Here is a 15,152-nt window from a genome sequence, read left to right on the forward strand (position 1 = left end):
AATCAAAGAGACTGGTTTGATCAGATGCTTTTACAAGCCGATGACTGCTTGTAAACATTAAAACAAAACCAAAAGTGATGAAATGCTTGTTGCTTCCAGTCTCTTACATCACAGAAAGTGGGCAGCGGTGCCAGGCTCCCTGATTACGCAGGAGAGCCCGGTAAAGGTGGCGGGTGCTTGGACAGGGGTTTAGTAGAGGAGTATAATAAAACCCATTGTTGGCTGAAATTTTTGATAATGGGATGATGCCTGCATTGTGATAAAACTGCTTCAACTTGAGGATGTATGTGTACTTCCAAAGGGCTTGAAGGAGTTTTAAAAATTACTTTTTGTTAAAAAAAAAAAGTACAGGTCTGTAACCCTAGCAGGGCCCCACTATGCAGTAAAACTTTCCAAAATATAGCATGCATGGAGATTGTTTTATGAACATAAGCTGCTATGCATAATGAAATGTATTCAAGTTCTGCTGAAACACTGCTTTAAAGGATTGAACAAATCAAGGGTCTTCAAACCTTTCTAAACAAAGGGCCAGTTTACTGTGCTTCAAACCTGTGCAAAGTGACTTCAAATCCTTTTGGTTTCCTGTGCTACTTTTTATATGTAGGCAACCACAGAGCTAAATTTTTCATAACACTGGTGTTTGAGATGAGCAGGGTGTATTGTGCCGACCTAGGGACATTTTGACAGTAAGTTCTACATTGAAGCATGCGCACATTGCTGTATAGCCAGCAGTAATGTCTATATTCAAGTGTGCAAAAGTCAGTGTATAGCCAACAGCCCCACCTCCAATCTCAAGTGATGCACTAAAGTGCTTCCTGCATTGCCTGTGAAGCAAGCTGTTCCTGATTTATAACGTGTCCCATATAGTTAAATCGCCTGTGAACGGTTTGGTCTGTTTTGCTAAACCTGTTTGTTTTTCAGCCCGATTAGAGCTCATTAGGGAATGAGAATGACGTGTAAAGAGTAATGCACGATAAATCTAGATCACAATGAGTGGGTGGTGTGTGTAATATTGTGCTGACTGTAGCATAGTGGGGACTTTTCATGTTTTCTTTTATGATTGTATACTTTTTTAATAAAGTGACCATTTGCCTTTTTAGGTGAACATGCGTTTTTACATTTTTTTTTTTTTTTTTTTTTTTTTTTTTTTTTTTTTCTTAACATGATTTTGAAAAGTGAGTAAGGTGAACAATATTTTTAAAGTCATGAAAGAAACATTGCCATTGCTGTTCACCTTTTGAAACTGCTAGATGCCTGGCTGTATATGTTCACAAATTTTAGGCTAAAGACCTGGAAATAATTATACTGTAAAATTGTCTAAATGGTTTTGAATTCTTTCCTTTCTGGAAAGAAATTCACACGATTCCCTCATCAGCACAGACCATTTTGATAGAGGAATCCCTCCTGCCCACAAATTGTCTGCTCCTGGTGGGAGGATGGGGAAGGGCAGAGAAAGCCGTCATTGGGAGAAGACCATGATTATCGCTAGAGGCTATAGCAGCTACTTGGGATTCTCTGAGGTAGATCCAGCAGGCTAGTTGTACCCAAGATGATTGATCGAATTGGTACATTCAGCCTGCCCAGTAATGATTTGAATCTTCCTGCTGAACCGGCCGGGATTCGAACTGTGCCTGGCTGGCCTAAGCATAGCAGCCAGGAAACGAACCTTTTTTAGAAGGTGAGCTCGGCAGTGGCAGCCTACATAATTCACTTTAGGCCCCTTCCACACGGGCGTTCTAATCTGGTCCATTTTTCAGGTGGACCCAATTGGAACCTCCATTCTTCTCTGGGCAGTGGTGTAAATGAACATGTCTCTGTTTTTTCACCCACCTCCATTCAATCCAATCCACCAAAACGCAAAAAAAAACAAAAAAACAAAACCTAGTCCAGTGTTTTTTTTTTTTTTTTTTTTTTTTTTCTTTAACACAATGCCCCCCCTCCCCCCCCAGGTCCGCCTGCACTCAGCTTCTCCAGTGATGGCGCCCCCACACCCCTCCACGCTGACAGTTCGACCCCCTTCATGGCTTCCTCAGTTTCTCCTTCTGGCTTACCCAATGCGCCTCCTGTCCTGATTTGGCTGGGAGGAGAAGCCAATAGCGAATATTCACTATTGTCAAAAATGGGTAGGTTCGGGGAGCAGAGCCCAACCTTTTTCAAGCCAATTAGAGCCTCAAGCTCTAATCATGTGGCTTGAAAGGGAGGGGGTCACCATCCAATCTGCTAGATGGATGGGGAATATAATCCCCATCCATCTGTTTTTAGCGGACTGGACTGGATCGGATGCAGGCGGGTGTAAATGGACACACATCCATTTACATCAGCCTCTCCATAAAGAACAATGGGTGATCCGATTGGCCCCGCCTGAAAACCAGACAGGCAGATGCGATTGGCTTGCTTGTGTGAAAGGGGCCTAAGGTCTTGTTCAAATGGTGTACCTTTACAAGACTGCACAGGTGTTCCGTGCACATCTCTGCAGGCAGACCCATTAATGTCATTTGGGATGTAGCAACAGCATGTACAGAGCTGTTGCTCCCAAATTTACATCCATGTAGGTCCATGTGCATGTCCCTGAGCTCACACTGTCTGTGTTCAGGGTCATGTACCCATACCCATATAGATGTCAGATTGGAAACGGCAGCTATGCCGATGCCGCCATTGCAGCCAATTTGACATAAACGGGACTGCCTGTACAGGGATGCACGGAACACCTGTGCGGGTAAACATGGGTGTACACTTTAGTATGCCACATGCTTTAGTAGGAATTTTGGAAGTTGTGTTTATGTGCACTATTAATGATTTTAGTTTATTTTTTTGTGAAAATGGCAATATGATGAACAGTTGCACAATTATTGCAGGACCCAAAAAATCGGCAGCACCTTTTTTTTTTTTTTTTTTTTTTTTTTTTTTTTTTTTTTATAATTCTACAGGTCATGTGCTTTCAGAAAATGTCTAGTTTGAGGGATCTTTTCGAATTCTGAAAGCAGTAAGTGAAAAATGGTAACCTCCGGGTTTTTAGATTAAATTGCTTTTATTTACGGTCTTGCATACCTTCAGTTTTTTTCACCATTTCACAAAAAGGTGCAATTTAAAATTGAATACAAATATTTTGTTAACTCAATACAGTTTTTTTAACTTTTTTTTTATATTTACTAGGAATTTTAGCAGGGATTTTGTACATTTTTTCCACGTATGAATCCACTACTAATGATTTTAGCCATTAAAATATATATATATATTATTTATTTATAATAAACATTTGCGCTAATATTGTGAGGCCTTAAAAATCGGTAGTGCCTTTTTAATCTACTGTTCTTATGCTTTCAGAATAAATATATATATATATATATATATATATATATATTAAATGGTTTGGGGGGGTCTTAAACTCTGAAAGGTGTAATTTAAAAATATTGTTAACTCCATACCGGTTAAGCTTTTACATTTAGTAGGAATTTTGTAAAATGTACTGTTTTCTTTAATCGTCACGGGACACAGAGCCATAGTAATTACTATGTGGGTTATAGTCCACCTTCAGGTGCTGGACACTGGCACACCCTAAACTGGAAGTTGCCTCCTTTATATAACCCCTCCCATACCGGGAGCATCTCAGTTTTTTTCGCCAGTGTCTAAGGTGTTGGTCACGAGTGAAGATGTGATGTGCTGAGCTCCACTAGAGCAATCCTTGTTAGGGTTAGCTATGCAGCCGCATCCATTCAAAGTGTCTTTTAGGCCAAATTGAATGGTGAACGGGCCTCGTATCTAAAGAAACTAGGTTTTGCTTGTAAACACTTACTTTTTAGAGAGCTGGACCCCGGGATCCAGTACTTTTAGTATTAAGGCCATAAAGTTTTACTGACGGAGTGCTATTACAGGTCCAGGATTGTGGGTTCCCTGAGGGTCCCCAGTTTGTCTGATCTTGGAGGCTAAGCAGGGTTGGGTCTGGTTGGCACCCGGATGGACCACCTGGAAATACCAGGTACTGTAGGCTGGGTATGCCGGAGCCTCAGTTTATGGTTAATATGCAAAAAGCTGCAAAAGGAAAAATCCTTCCTTCAGTTACCACACAAGTGGCCCAGATCAGAAATGACCTTGCCCATTTATTCTAGAAATTCAGACAGCGCACTTGGTTCTGAGGGCCTGAATGTTCAATTTATGGTATTGTCCTGCCAGGATTCAATCCGAATATGCCACAGCAATGGCCTATATTAATCACCAGGGGGGCACAAGAAGTTGTGTGGCCCAGAGAAAAGTGAATCATATCCTATCTTAGGCAAAGTACATTGTTTTCTGCCCATCTGCGGTCTTCATTCTAGGAATAGAAAATTGGTGGGCGGACTACTTGAGTCGCCAGCAGTTGTTCCCAGTTGTTTTCTGGTAACCATATCTGCTGCCAGAAGGGTATCAGAATTGGCTGCTTTTTCTTGTAAAGAGCCATATTATTATTGTTCACAAGGATAACGTAGTATGGTGTCCTCATCCTAACTTTTTACCAAAGGTAGTGTCAGGTTTTTATCTAAACCAGGATATTGTTAACTTAATTTTTTCCAGAGCTGTTCTATGGAAGAAGAATCACTACATTCTCGATGTGGTGAGAGCAGTCTACTTAAAGACAACTGCTCAGATTCGGAAAACGCATGTTTTGTTCTTATTTGCCTGAAGGTTCTAAAAGAGGAAAGGCAGCATGGAAATCTATTCTGAATGGATTCAACAAGTAATTGCTTATGGTTTAAAGAGGTAGCTTTTACCCTCTCAAATCAAAATGCACTCCTCTAGGGCTGTTAGTGCTTTGTGGGCACTGTATCACCAAGCCTCCATGGCTCAAAACTTGCAAGGCCGCAGCTTGGTCTTCAATCCATACACTTACCAGATTGGTAAATCAGGTTGATGTAAAAATAGGATGTTGCCTCTGGGCGCCGTGTACTGCAGGCAGCAGTAGAAGTCCTCTGATCTCATGGTGCCCTAATTCTGTTGTGTCTCCCTCCCCTCAGAATTGGCATTGCTCTGGGACATCCCACATAGTAATTACTATGGCTCCGTGTCCCGTGACGTATGATTAACCACTTAAGGACCGGGCCCCTTTTTCAGACCTAATGTTTACACATTAAAAACGCGTTGTCTTTTTATTTATTTTTTGCTAGGAAATTATTTAGAACCCCAAACATTTATACATATTTTTTTTTCTAACACCCTAGAGAATAAAATGGCGGTCATTGCAATACTTTTTGTCACACCGTATTTGCACAGCGTTCTTACAAGCACACTTAATTTTTTTTCCAAAAAAAACAAACTTTTTTTGAATAAAAAGATAAGACAACAGTAAAGTTATCCCCAATTTTTATTTTTTTTTTTTATATTGTGACAGATAATGTTATGCAGAGTAAATTCATACCCAATATGTCACGCTTCAAAATTCGCCTGCTTGTGGAATGGCGTCAAACTATTACCCTTAAAATCTCCATAGGCGACATTTAATAAATTCTACAGGTTTCATGTTTTGAGTTATAGAGGAGGTCTAGGACTAGAATTATTGCTCTCGCTCTAACAATCACGGCGATACCTCACGTGTGGTTTGACCACCATTTTCATATGCGGTCGCTACATCGGTGTATGTGTTTGCTTCTGCGCGCGAGCTCGTCGTTTTTTTTTCTTCTTTTTACGCCGTTTTAAAAAAAAAAAAAGAAAAGAATTTGGGTCCCTTTTTTTTTTTTTTATTCCTTTTTACAAGTAATGTAAACATAATAGAAAAAAGCATTACAGGTCCTCTTGAATATGACATCTGGGGTCAAAAAGACCTCAGATCTCATATTTGGACTTAAATGCAATAAAACGACAAACAAAATTGTCATTTGAAAAAAATGTGCCTTTTTAAGACGTATGTGGGGAAGTAACGTTTTGACTTCGCTTCCACCCTGCTATGGTATGGAGACGGGTGGGGGCCATCTTAGCCGACGGCTCCGGTAAGCGGCGAGGGGGGGCCCCTCTCCCATCGCCGATAACGGTGATCTCTCGGCGAATCCACTGCAGAGACCACCATTATCGTTTACCGAACCACCGATTGAAGAGATGGATATCTCGGTTGTGGCAGCAGCAGCTGCCATTACTGAAATATCCCTCTTCAAAAAAAAAAAAAGGGGCATACATCGGCGGTCGGTAAGTGGTTAAAGAAAATAGGATATTTTATAACGGCTTACCTGTAAAATCCTTTTCTTTTGAAGTACATCACGGAACACAGAAGTCCCACCACTCTTTCTAGTATACACGTGTATTGCTTTGCTAGAAAACTGAGATGCTTTTATAGAAGGACCCTGTTTAGGTGGCCTATATTTCATTATTTATGGAATTTAGACCTCTGCATTATATTCCCTAAATTAGATCTGTAGCCAATATTAAATACTGGCTACAGATCTAATTTAAGGAATACAATGAAGTGGTCTAAAATCCATAAATAAGTACAGCTGTTTTTTCATGGGCATGTGCAGTTTTGGTGCCTGATGTGCTTGGTATCCAATTACCACAACCTCAGCTCAACATTTTACCAAAATATGGGGATGTTATTATTTTTTATTTGCAATAAAATATCATTTTAAGTAAGCGTTTGGGGGTTTTTTTTTTTTTTTTCAGAAAATATAGATTTGTTAAACCGCAATGTCAATTTTGTGTAACTTTAAAAATTGCAACTACTACCATATGTGGTTGTCAGACCAAGTTTAACTACTACCCGCTATATGGGTGGGATCCCCTCTCGTTCTGGGGTGATGTCAAATGATGTTGCCCAGTGTCGCCAATCTTGCTGCCTCCGATGGCGCACGGTGACACTGCACAACCCTAATCTGGGTAAAGAGCCGGTGACACGGCTCTTTAACCATGTGATCAGCTATGTCCAATCGCAGCTGATCACATGCAAACACAGATGTGCTGTTTTTCAGCTCTCCTTGGCTCACACTAGTGTGAGGCGAGGGGAGCCGATCAGCGGAGACTGTACTGGTAATCAGGGCGCTGATCAGTGTCCTGATTATCAATGTAGCCCCATCAGTGACACCAATCAATGCCCATCAGTGCCGGCTCACCACGGCACATCAGCGAAGGGGGAAAAAATTACTTGTTTACAAAATTTACTGACAGAAACAAAAACTTCCTTCTTTTTTGCTACAAAAATAATTAAAAATATCCAGTTGGCTACAGTGTTGCATGACCGTGAAATTGTCATTCAAAATGTGGCCTGAGCAGGAAGAGGGTGAAAGTGCCCTGTACTGAAGTGGTTAGTGGAGAAGTAGGACCAAAGCTTTTTTGGCCCCACTTCTCTTCCCTGTAACTTGCAGGAGAGCCCTTCATTCTGCATGCCTGTGACCCTCCTACCTCACGACAAGGTTTTCATTTTGGGCGGCCTTTTTTCTTTGTCAGTACAGTACATAGCCCTGGCTTTGAATACCCCTTGACCAAATTTATCTCGGCTGTGCATTAAGGGGGTTTTTGTTTACTGTGTCGTTCTGGAAACCCCCTTAAGTAACTTTTTTTTTTTTATTTTTTTTTTTTTTTCCTCCATGATGTAGTAGTGGCCATACAAACACGCAAACCTTGAAGCATTCTTATATATTGTAGGAAGTAAGCCGGTTTAACTAAATTTAGGTCATTAGAATTTTGTTAAAAATGCAACTAATGCAACTTGGTAATGCAACTTCTTAAAGCAGCAATCTTCCTTCTTTTTTTTTTTTTTTTTATTTCCATCCATTTCATCATATTGGAAACTGGTTTAAACTAGAATGGTAACATTCCTAAATTAGGCCAAACACATGTCAGCTTAGTCATTGGTTATGTAATAAGGAGCTTCCATGGGTTTCTTATATAACAGATGTATTCGTTTGGGAGTAAACCAATAGGAATAGCTGGCATAGAAGTCACAATGTGAGACAATTGAGTTATTGAAGCCTTATATAAGATGTATAATCCTGTGCCTATAAATATTAGACTTTGCAAGGATATAATACATCTTTGGGACAATGACATCTGAGTCAATGTAGTGTTTATACACAAGGTAAAATGTATCTACAATAAAATGTTAGGAGCCCATAACAGTTTAAGTGGAAGTAAACTTAAAACCTACTCCCACTCCCGTTCTAAGCCTAATCTATCTAACACTGTAAAGAAAAGATTGCTATACTTGCCTATTCTGAAGCCAGTCCGGTCCCCAATGGCACCATCTGCATGCAGGAGAAAGCCAACAATGACTGGGAAGTGACTTTGCCCATATACTTACTGTGGGAGCTTCTGTTATCGGCTGCCTCTCCTACATACTGAATCTGCTACTGACAGCTCAGCCTGGGACCATACCAGAGTGGCATCAGAATAAGTAAGTACAGTGATCTTTTCTTTACAGGGCTAGAGAGATTAGGGCTTAGACTGGGGGGTGGGAATAGGTTTAGTGTTGTGTTGTGTTTACTTCCACTTTACCCATCAAGGACCGGAAGGATTTGCCCCCTTAACCAGTTTCCGGCTGGCTCGCAAAGATATACTAAGGCAGAATGGCTCCCCTGGGTGAAATCCTGTACAGGTATGTCCTTCCCTTTTTCAGCCACCAGAGGGCACACGCCTGCTGCACATCGGGGGACGTGTGTGGCTGGTGGGCATGATCGTCGCCAGTCACGCGCGATCGCTTGCACGAGCGTCAGTATGGGGATTTGTGTGTAAGCACACAAATCCCTGTGCTGTCAAGGAAGAAGAGCCATGTTGTTTGTTCCTACGAAGTAGGAAAAACAATATGTCTCCTCCTTCTAGTCAATCCTATCCCTTCACAGTTAGAGCACACGATTAACTCCTTGATTGCCTCTAGTGTTAACCCCTTCCCTGCCAATGGCATTTACACAGTAATCGGTGCATTTTTATAGCGCTGATAACTGTATAAATGGCATTGGCCCAAAAAAGTGTCAAGTCTCCAATCTGTCCGTCGCAGTACCGCTAAAAATCGCAGTTCACCGCCATTGCTAGTAAAATAAAATTAATAAAAACGGCATAAATCTTTCCCATAGTTTGTAGACACTATAACTTTTGCGCAAACCAATTAATATACACTTATTGCGATATTTAAAAAAAAAAACATTGAACTTCTATTGAAACAGAGCGCTATTTCACTCTCACGTGGAGGGGGAAAAAGAAAATATAAAAAATAAACTAAAAAAATAAAAATCTTTCTCCTCAATTGTGTGAAATTTTTTTTTTTTTTTTTTTTTTTTATCCTGTCAATCTGCAGGCCACATGAGATAACCAGTTCATAGAACTTTCCGGTCTACTCGCGCAGGGCTTCAGAGTTTACGAACCAGTGCAAATCTTGTCCGTAGTAGAGAAGGCTTTCAATTCTAGATGTAGTTGATTCCTTAGCTTATATGGACTCAAGACAAAAATACATTAGAGTTTGGATTCTGTGCAGAAATAAATTCCACACGCCTTCTGGGGTGGCAATTGAAATAAATGCTGAAATTGGAATAACTTCTAAACTAAATATTATCCAAGGGTGGTTACGGATTACCTCTATTTATTCCATATACCGTATTTTTCGGCGTATAACACGCACCCCAAGTTTAGGAGGGAATTTAAAAGAAAAAAACTTTTAGGAGGGAAGTTTAAGCAAAAAAACTTACATTTAAATGCCCATCAATGCAGCCTTGTCAGTGTCATTTGCAGCCTTGCATTGCAGGCTTGTCTCCTTGCCATTTTAAAAATGGTACCCCCAAAGTAACAGAGCGGATGCCCTGTGTATCTCTGCGGCTTTCGGGTATTTTTGGCCACACTCGGCCGTTCTGGGCTTTTTTAGAAAGCCGACGAATGTGGCTGAAAATAGCCGAGAATGGCCGAACCTACCAGAAAACGACCAAAAATACCTGAAACCCGTCGAGTGTCAGAGAAGGTTAGGAAGGGCGGGGGATTGGTGTATAACACGCACTCCCCCCCCCCCCCCCCCCCCCCCTGGATTTTAGGGAGGAAAAGTGCGTGTTATACGCCGATACATACGGTATGTATTAACTTGTCTATTCCTATAGTTAGCTAGTCTATTAAAACCCTGATCACATGTTACTGTTGCTATCCTAATAATATAATGTTGGCTATTAAAACAAACACACTGCTTACTAAAAGTCTTATTTATTTCCCAAGAAAATAGGAAAACGCTAACCTGAAAAAATACTAAAGGAAGATATTACAACAAGAAACCTCAAATATACTTATCAAGGCTGCCCTATAGATATGGTATCAGCTGGGCTTAGTTACCATCTTCTCTCCTTTAGTTGACCTGGTAGCCTCCTCCTGGTTCTTGCATCCAGCCACCCAATGACTCGGTGCATGCAGATTATCAGAGGCCTTGCTGCAAGAACCGCTGACCCCCTTGATGATGTGAGGTGACTCCTACATCGTACATTACCCAGAGGCCGCCTAGGATGCATTAGGGGAGTATTCTGGAAAGATGGGGTACATCAAATCAATTCCAGAAGGGTAAAGAAGATTGTAAAAAAAAAAAAAAAATCAATGTAAAATAATGGAAAGTGGCTGAGTAGTATGATGGTCAGCTTTACTTACAGAAGTAAGCACTATAGCCATTAGAAATCCTCTCTAAAGCTGCCTAGCATTTGTCCATATACTTTTGACTAGGTCAACTGCCTAAAAAGCAGTTCTACCTCTTGCAGTTAAAGGAGATTTGATGTCCGTTGCTAAACTCTCATAGAAGCTAATGTAATCTCAGAGAATATTGATCTTTTTGAATTTGCAGCTGAGGTGCTTTGTGTTATGGGTAATAACGATCTTCCTATTGTATTCCGGTGTTGTCACCCTGTCACTTCCCTCATGGAGCCTGATTGACTGTACTAACACATATTGCACAGGCATTGTACAATGATGTACCTATTAAGAAACCTGTCCAGAATAATATGCAGCTGATGGAAAGCGTGGATGAAAAAGCTGGCAAAGATTAGCAACACTAATGGGTTTATCAAATATGTAACCTATTTTCTAATGGACTCTTATAGGGGAAATTGGTGAATCATGATGGACACCTAAGATGCAAAAAGTATCAAATTGTATTAAATAACAAGTGGGCATTTTTATATGACAAAATGTTTTAGCTATAAAAAAATGCATCCAGTTAAGGTTTGGGCCTATTTTAATGCAGTTCTTTTTGAGTCTGTTAGCATTGCTCAGTGATACTGTTTGTAGGTTTTATTGAAGCCTGTTGACAGTGCTACGGATAAGTTCACATATGCTAGAAAATTGGATGTTAACATGAACTTCCATGGCAAATAAAACATACTACATTCTATTCTATTCTATTATATTATTATATTTTCTTTTTCTGGGCTGATTTAACATTGGTCTGATGTGTTCACACTTGTTCTTTCTTGCATGTTTATCAGGATGATCTTGCAAAAGGAAGGTCCTCGATCACTCTTCAGAGGTCTGGGCCCCAACTTAGTGGGGGTGGCTCCTTCAAGGTAATGTCATATTTCCCTTTTCATAAAAAATAAAATGATCGATCTATAATATCTCTCACTATACTGGTCAGTCTGGATGCTTCATGCATATGTGACAGATGGAATAACAGAAACCTTTTTTTGGTAGATTTTATTTTCATACTTCAACATATTGGTATTTGAGGCTCCCATTCAGTCTAAGGGCGTTAGACATGTACAAAGTTTCCAAAAATTGCTGTGAATGTGCACCTCCTAATGACTTTCAGCGGTATCAAAGGCATGGGTTAGCGTTTGCAAAAAATGTAACAAATATACCAATTTTTATGAAGTATTAATTTTTATTATGAAGTATTTATTATTATTATTAATAATAATAATAATAATATTTTATTTCCTTCATTCAAGCCTGCAGAGCATTTCAGCCCCATTGTTGGTGCAATGTACATTCTCCTGCAGACTATCTGTCCAGCACCAGGTCCATACAGAGATATGGACCTTCTTTTATGAGACAAAGTAAACGCTGCACTAAAGTGACTTCAGTCCTGCTTCCAGCATAATGTGTGATTCCCTCTGCCACAGTGACAGATGGAAATTGTAGTCTGCTTCTTAGATCCCTATGAACTGGTTACATGGTGAGCAGGCACAGCCATGCCCACATGCACCAAATTAAAAAAACAATGTCTGTAGGGGGAAGAAGACTGCAACAAGTGCTTAGTGGGTAGGTAGTTGCAGAATGCAACAATGTTTCCTGTTAAACTCTAAATATTGCTTGAATATCAAACATGGTATGAAAGGTGGACAGTCCCTTTATTAAAGTAGATGCAGTTTGTAAGGGCGCTCTGAACTTCAGGACCAAGCAAAAACAGATGTCTTTATGAACCAGAGTCTATAATAGGATATCTTCCACACTTAGGGCTGCACTTATGAAGAGAGAGAAATCTCTGAATAGGAAACAGAAAAACAAAGAAAAGGCGCCTCTAAGTGTAGAATTAAAAGCTGTTTAATTTCCCCAAAAAAGGGTTAAAAACACTTACAAGATATGTAGACTGGCAGAGCATATCATTAATATCCATGTAGGTGGTCCGGCATGAATGCAGTGGTCACTGGCATATACCAGTTCTTTAGGCTGTGTGTGTCCAGTAGCAGGGAGGTCCAGGGGATGCCAACAGGAAAAACAGCAGGGAGCTCCAAGAGAACTGACAGGCCAGGCCGCAATCAGTCTCAAAACACGAGGATTCTGGAAGTGACGTCAGCGGCAGGAGACAATAACCAGCGTGGACCACAAACAGGAAGCAGTCATCAAAGAGTGATGTGTTTCGGAACATCTCATTGGTTCCTTTATCAACCTGAGGTTGATAAAGGATCCTCGTGTTTTGAGACTGATTGTGGGCTGGCCTGTCAGTTCTCTTGGAGCTCCCTGCTGGTTTTCCTGTTGGCATCCCCTGGACCTCCCTGCTACTGGACACACACAGCCTAAAGAACTGGTATATGCCAGTGACCACTGCATTCATGCCGGACCACCTACATGGATATTAATGATATGCTCTGCCAGTCTACATATCTTGTAAGTGTTTTTAACCCTTTTTTGGGGAAATTAAACGGCTTTTAATTCTACACTTAGAGGCGCCTTTTCTTTGTTTTTCTGTTTCCTTTATTAAAGTAGAGCTGTCTAAAGGTACGGACAGCAAGCCCTCCTGGGATAGATAGAGAATCTCTATGTGTGTGTGTGTGTGTGTGTGTGTGCGTGTGCGCATGTATTGGACATCTGCCTGCTCTTCCCCAGTTACCCCCTCCCTGTGACAGCAGCGGCCCAGGGATCTTCTACCTGCACCCGCTGTCCCAATTCAAAGAGTGCAGCAATGCACGGGGCTCCACCCACACAGCCATGCCATTCATTCACAGATGGAGCTCTCTAGGTAGTTGATTGAGCTTCCTTTGTAACTGCCTGCCTGTATCAGTGGTGCAGTTACACTGATATTCTGCAGGAGCCTGGCATTATTCCTACAATCTGCTGATTTTGGGTGCAATGCTTTTAGAGGCTCCTAAATTAAATAAATGCACGTTTTTTTTTTATTTATTTTTTTACCTGCAAAAAGTGTTTTTTGTTTTTATTTTTTTAACTTCTCCTTTTAAGGATCTTGTCTTCCATGCAGCCAATAAAGTCTAAATTCCTGTGACTTGCTAGGCAGTCAGCAATGGCAATGTTTCTGAACACATACCAGTAGATTTGGCCAAAACGACAGTATTGTATATTGTTTGCCCATGTTTTAAAGTGAAACTAAAGACAAGATTTTTTTAAAGTTCTACTTTCTGCTCTGCGAAACAGTATTGCACAGAGGGGTCTCTTGCCTCCTCTTCTTGAGACCCCAATTGGTGCTGTTTGCTGCTCCTCTACTCCGAGGTCCCCCTAAACAAGCTGGCTGCTAAGGGGGCACCTGTGTGAATGGCATACTTGCTCTGTGCAATGATATTTCTTAGAATGGTTCCTTCCTGTTCTGGGGTCCTGTGCTGTCACTGTCCACTCCTCCTCTTCTCTGAGTGCCCTCATAGCAAGACCTGTGCTACAGGTGCACTCGAGCTGGGCTGTGTACATCCATAGGCATACAAAGTGCGTCTTGGCCATGGCCCTGCTCCCTACTCGCAGGGTTTCACTGACATGGCTTTAGCTGCACCTCGTATCTCCTGTGAGACCAGGAAGCAAGACCGGGGTGCTGCAGTCAGGGACAGCTCTGGATCAGAGAGGGTGGCTATGCCAACCTGATCTGTAGTCCTTTACATCCCAGTTCTAGAGTCATGCTGTATGCTAAATGGCATTGACTTCATGTACAAGAACTTTGCTCTAAAATGCTCTTCTCAAAATATAGTACTAGAGTTCACAAAGAGCAAATAATGAGCTACAGTACATGTGAACATATAAAACCAAAGTATAACAGGCCTGTGATGAAATGATTAACCCCTCTTCATGCAGGTAAAATGCTACTCTATAGAGAATCCAAAATTAGATGATATATGCACAGTTGGCATCATTCTAAAATTATTTCAGTAGACACTACTAAGATTGAAAGTGTTGCTCATCATTCCTGGTACACAATTTACAGATTTGTTTGGCAAAGAGGAGGTCATGGCTAAAACTGAGGTAAAAACAGGCATTGTGGGAGAAAATGTTCATATATGTAATAGGGCTTATGCAGACTTCTGTGTCCAGGGTTGTACACCCCTACCTGTATGAATGTATATACTTAGATCTGTATTAAACAGCACTTATTTGTACAAGGACACCTGTGAGTCCCAGGCACAGAAATAAAGTAGTTTTTCTTGTTGAATGGCCCGCTTTGTCTGTGTGCATGAGCCCTTAGACTAAAAATAAATGTGGGGATTTTCTGAGGTTAGCATAGGACAGCATTAGCATTTCACCAACTAATCGTCGCCCAAATAAAATATTTTTTTTTTAGATGAATGCCCCTTTCTCATCATTCTATAGGTTAACCCTATACGCAATGGTGCTTAGTGTAATCTTGTAAAACTATCGCAAAGTCTTGCCTTATAGGCCTTTAAAGTGATACCAAAGTCGAAAAAAAATGTCAGTTATACTTGCCTACTGTGTGCAGTGATATTACGCAGAAGGCACCCTCTGACAACCACCACCATTGCTATTGGCTTCTCCCAGCTCTGGGTGTAGCCAGACACTAAAGAGGCACCAGT

General features: G+C 40.9%; 1 protein-coding gene across 3 annotated transcripts in view; it reads left to right on the forward strand.

The window, feature by feature from the left end:
* SLC25A36 (solute carrier family 25 member 36) overlaps window positions 1–15,152 on the forward strand; it is a 92,986-nt gene that overhangs the window by 46,306 nt on the left and 31,528 nt on the right. For all 3 annotated transcript variants that reach the window (XM_077488278.1, XM_077488277.1, XM_077488279.1), the window contains exon 3: window positions 11,394–11,471. In XM_077488278.1, the coding sequence (XP_077344404.1) occupies window positions 11,394–11,471 (78 nt within the window). The remainder of the gene's footprint in view (window positions 1–11,393; window positions 11,472–15,152) is intronic.

Source organism: Lithobates pipiens, unplaced genomic scaffold (genome assembly GCF_037356315.1).
Source record: "Lithobates pipiens isolate NorthernLeopardFrog02 unplaced genomic scaffold, aLitPip1_a1.2 Scaffold_18, whole genome shotgun sequence".
Lineage (NCBI taxonomy): Eukaryota > Metazoa > Chordata > Amphibia > Anura > Ranidae > Lithobates > Lithobates pipiens.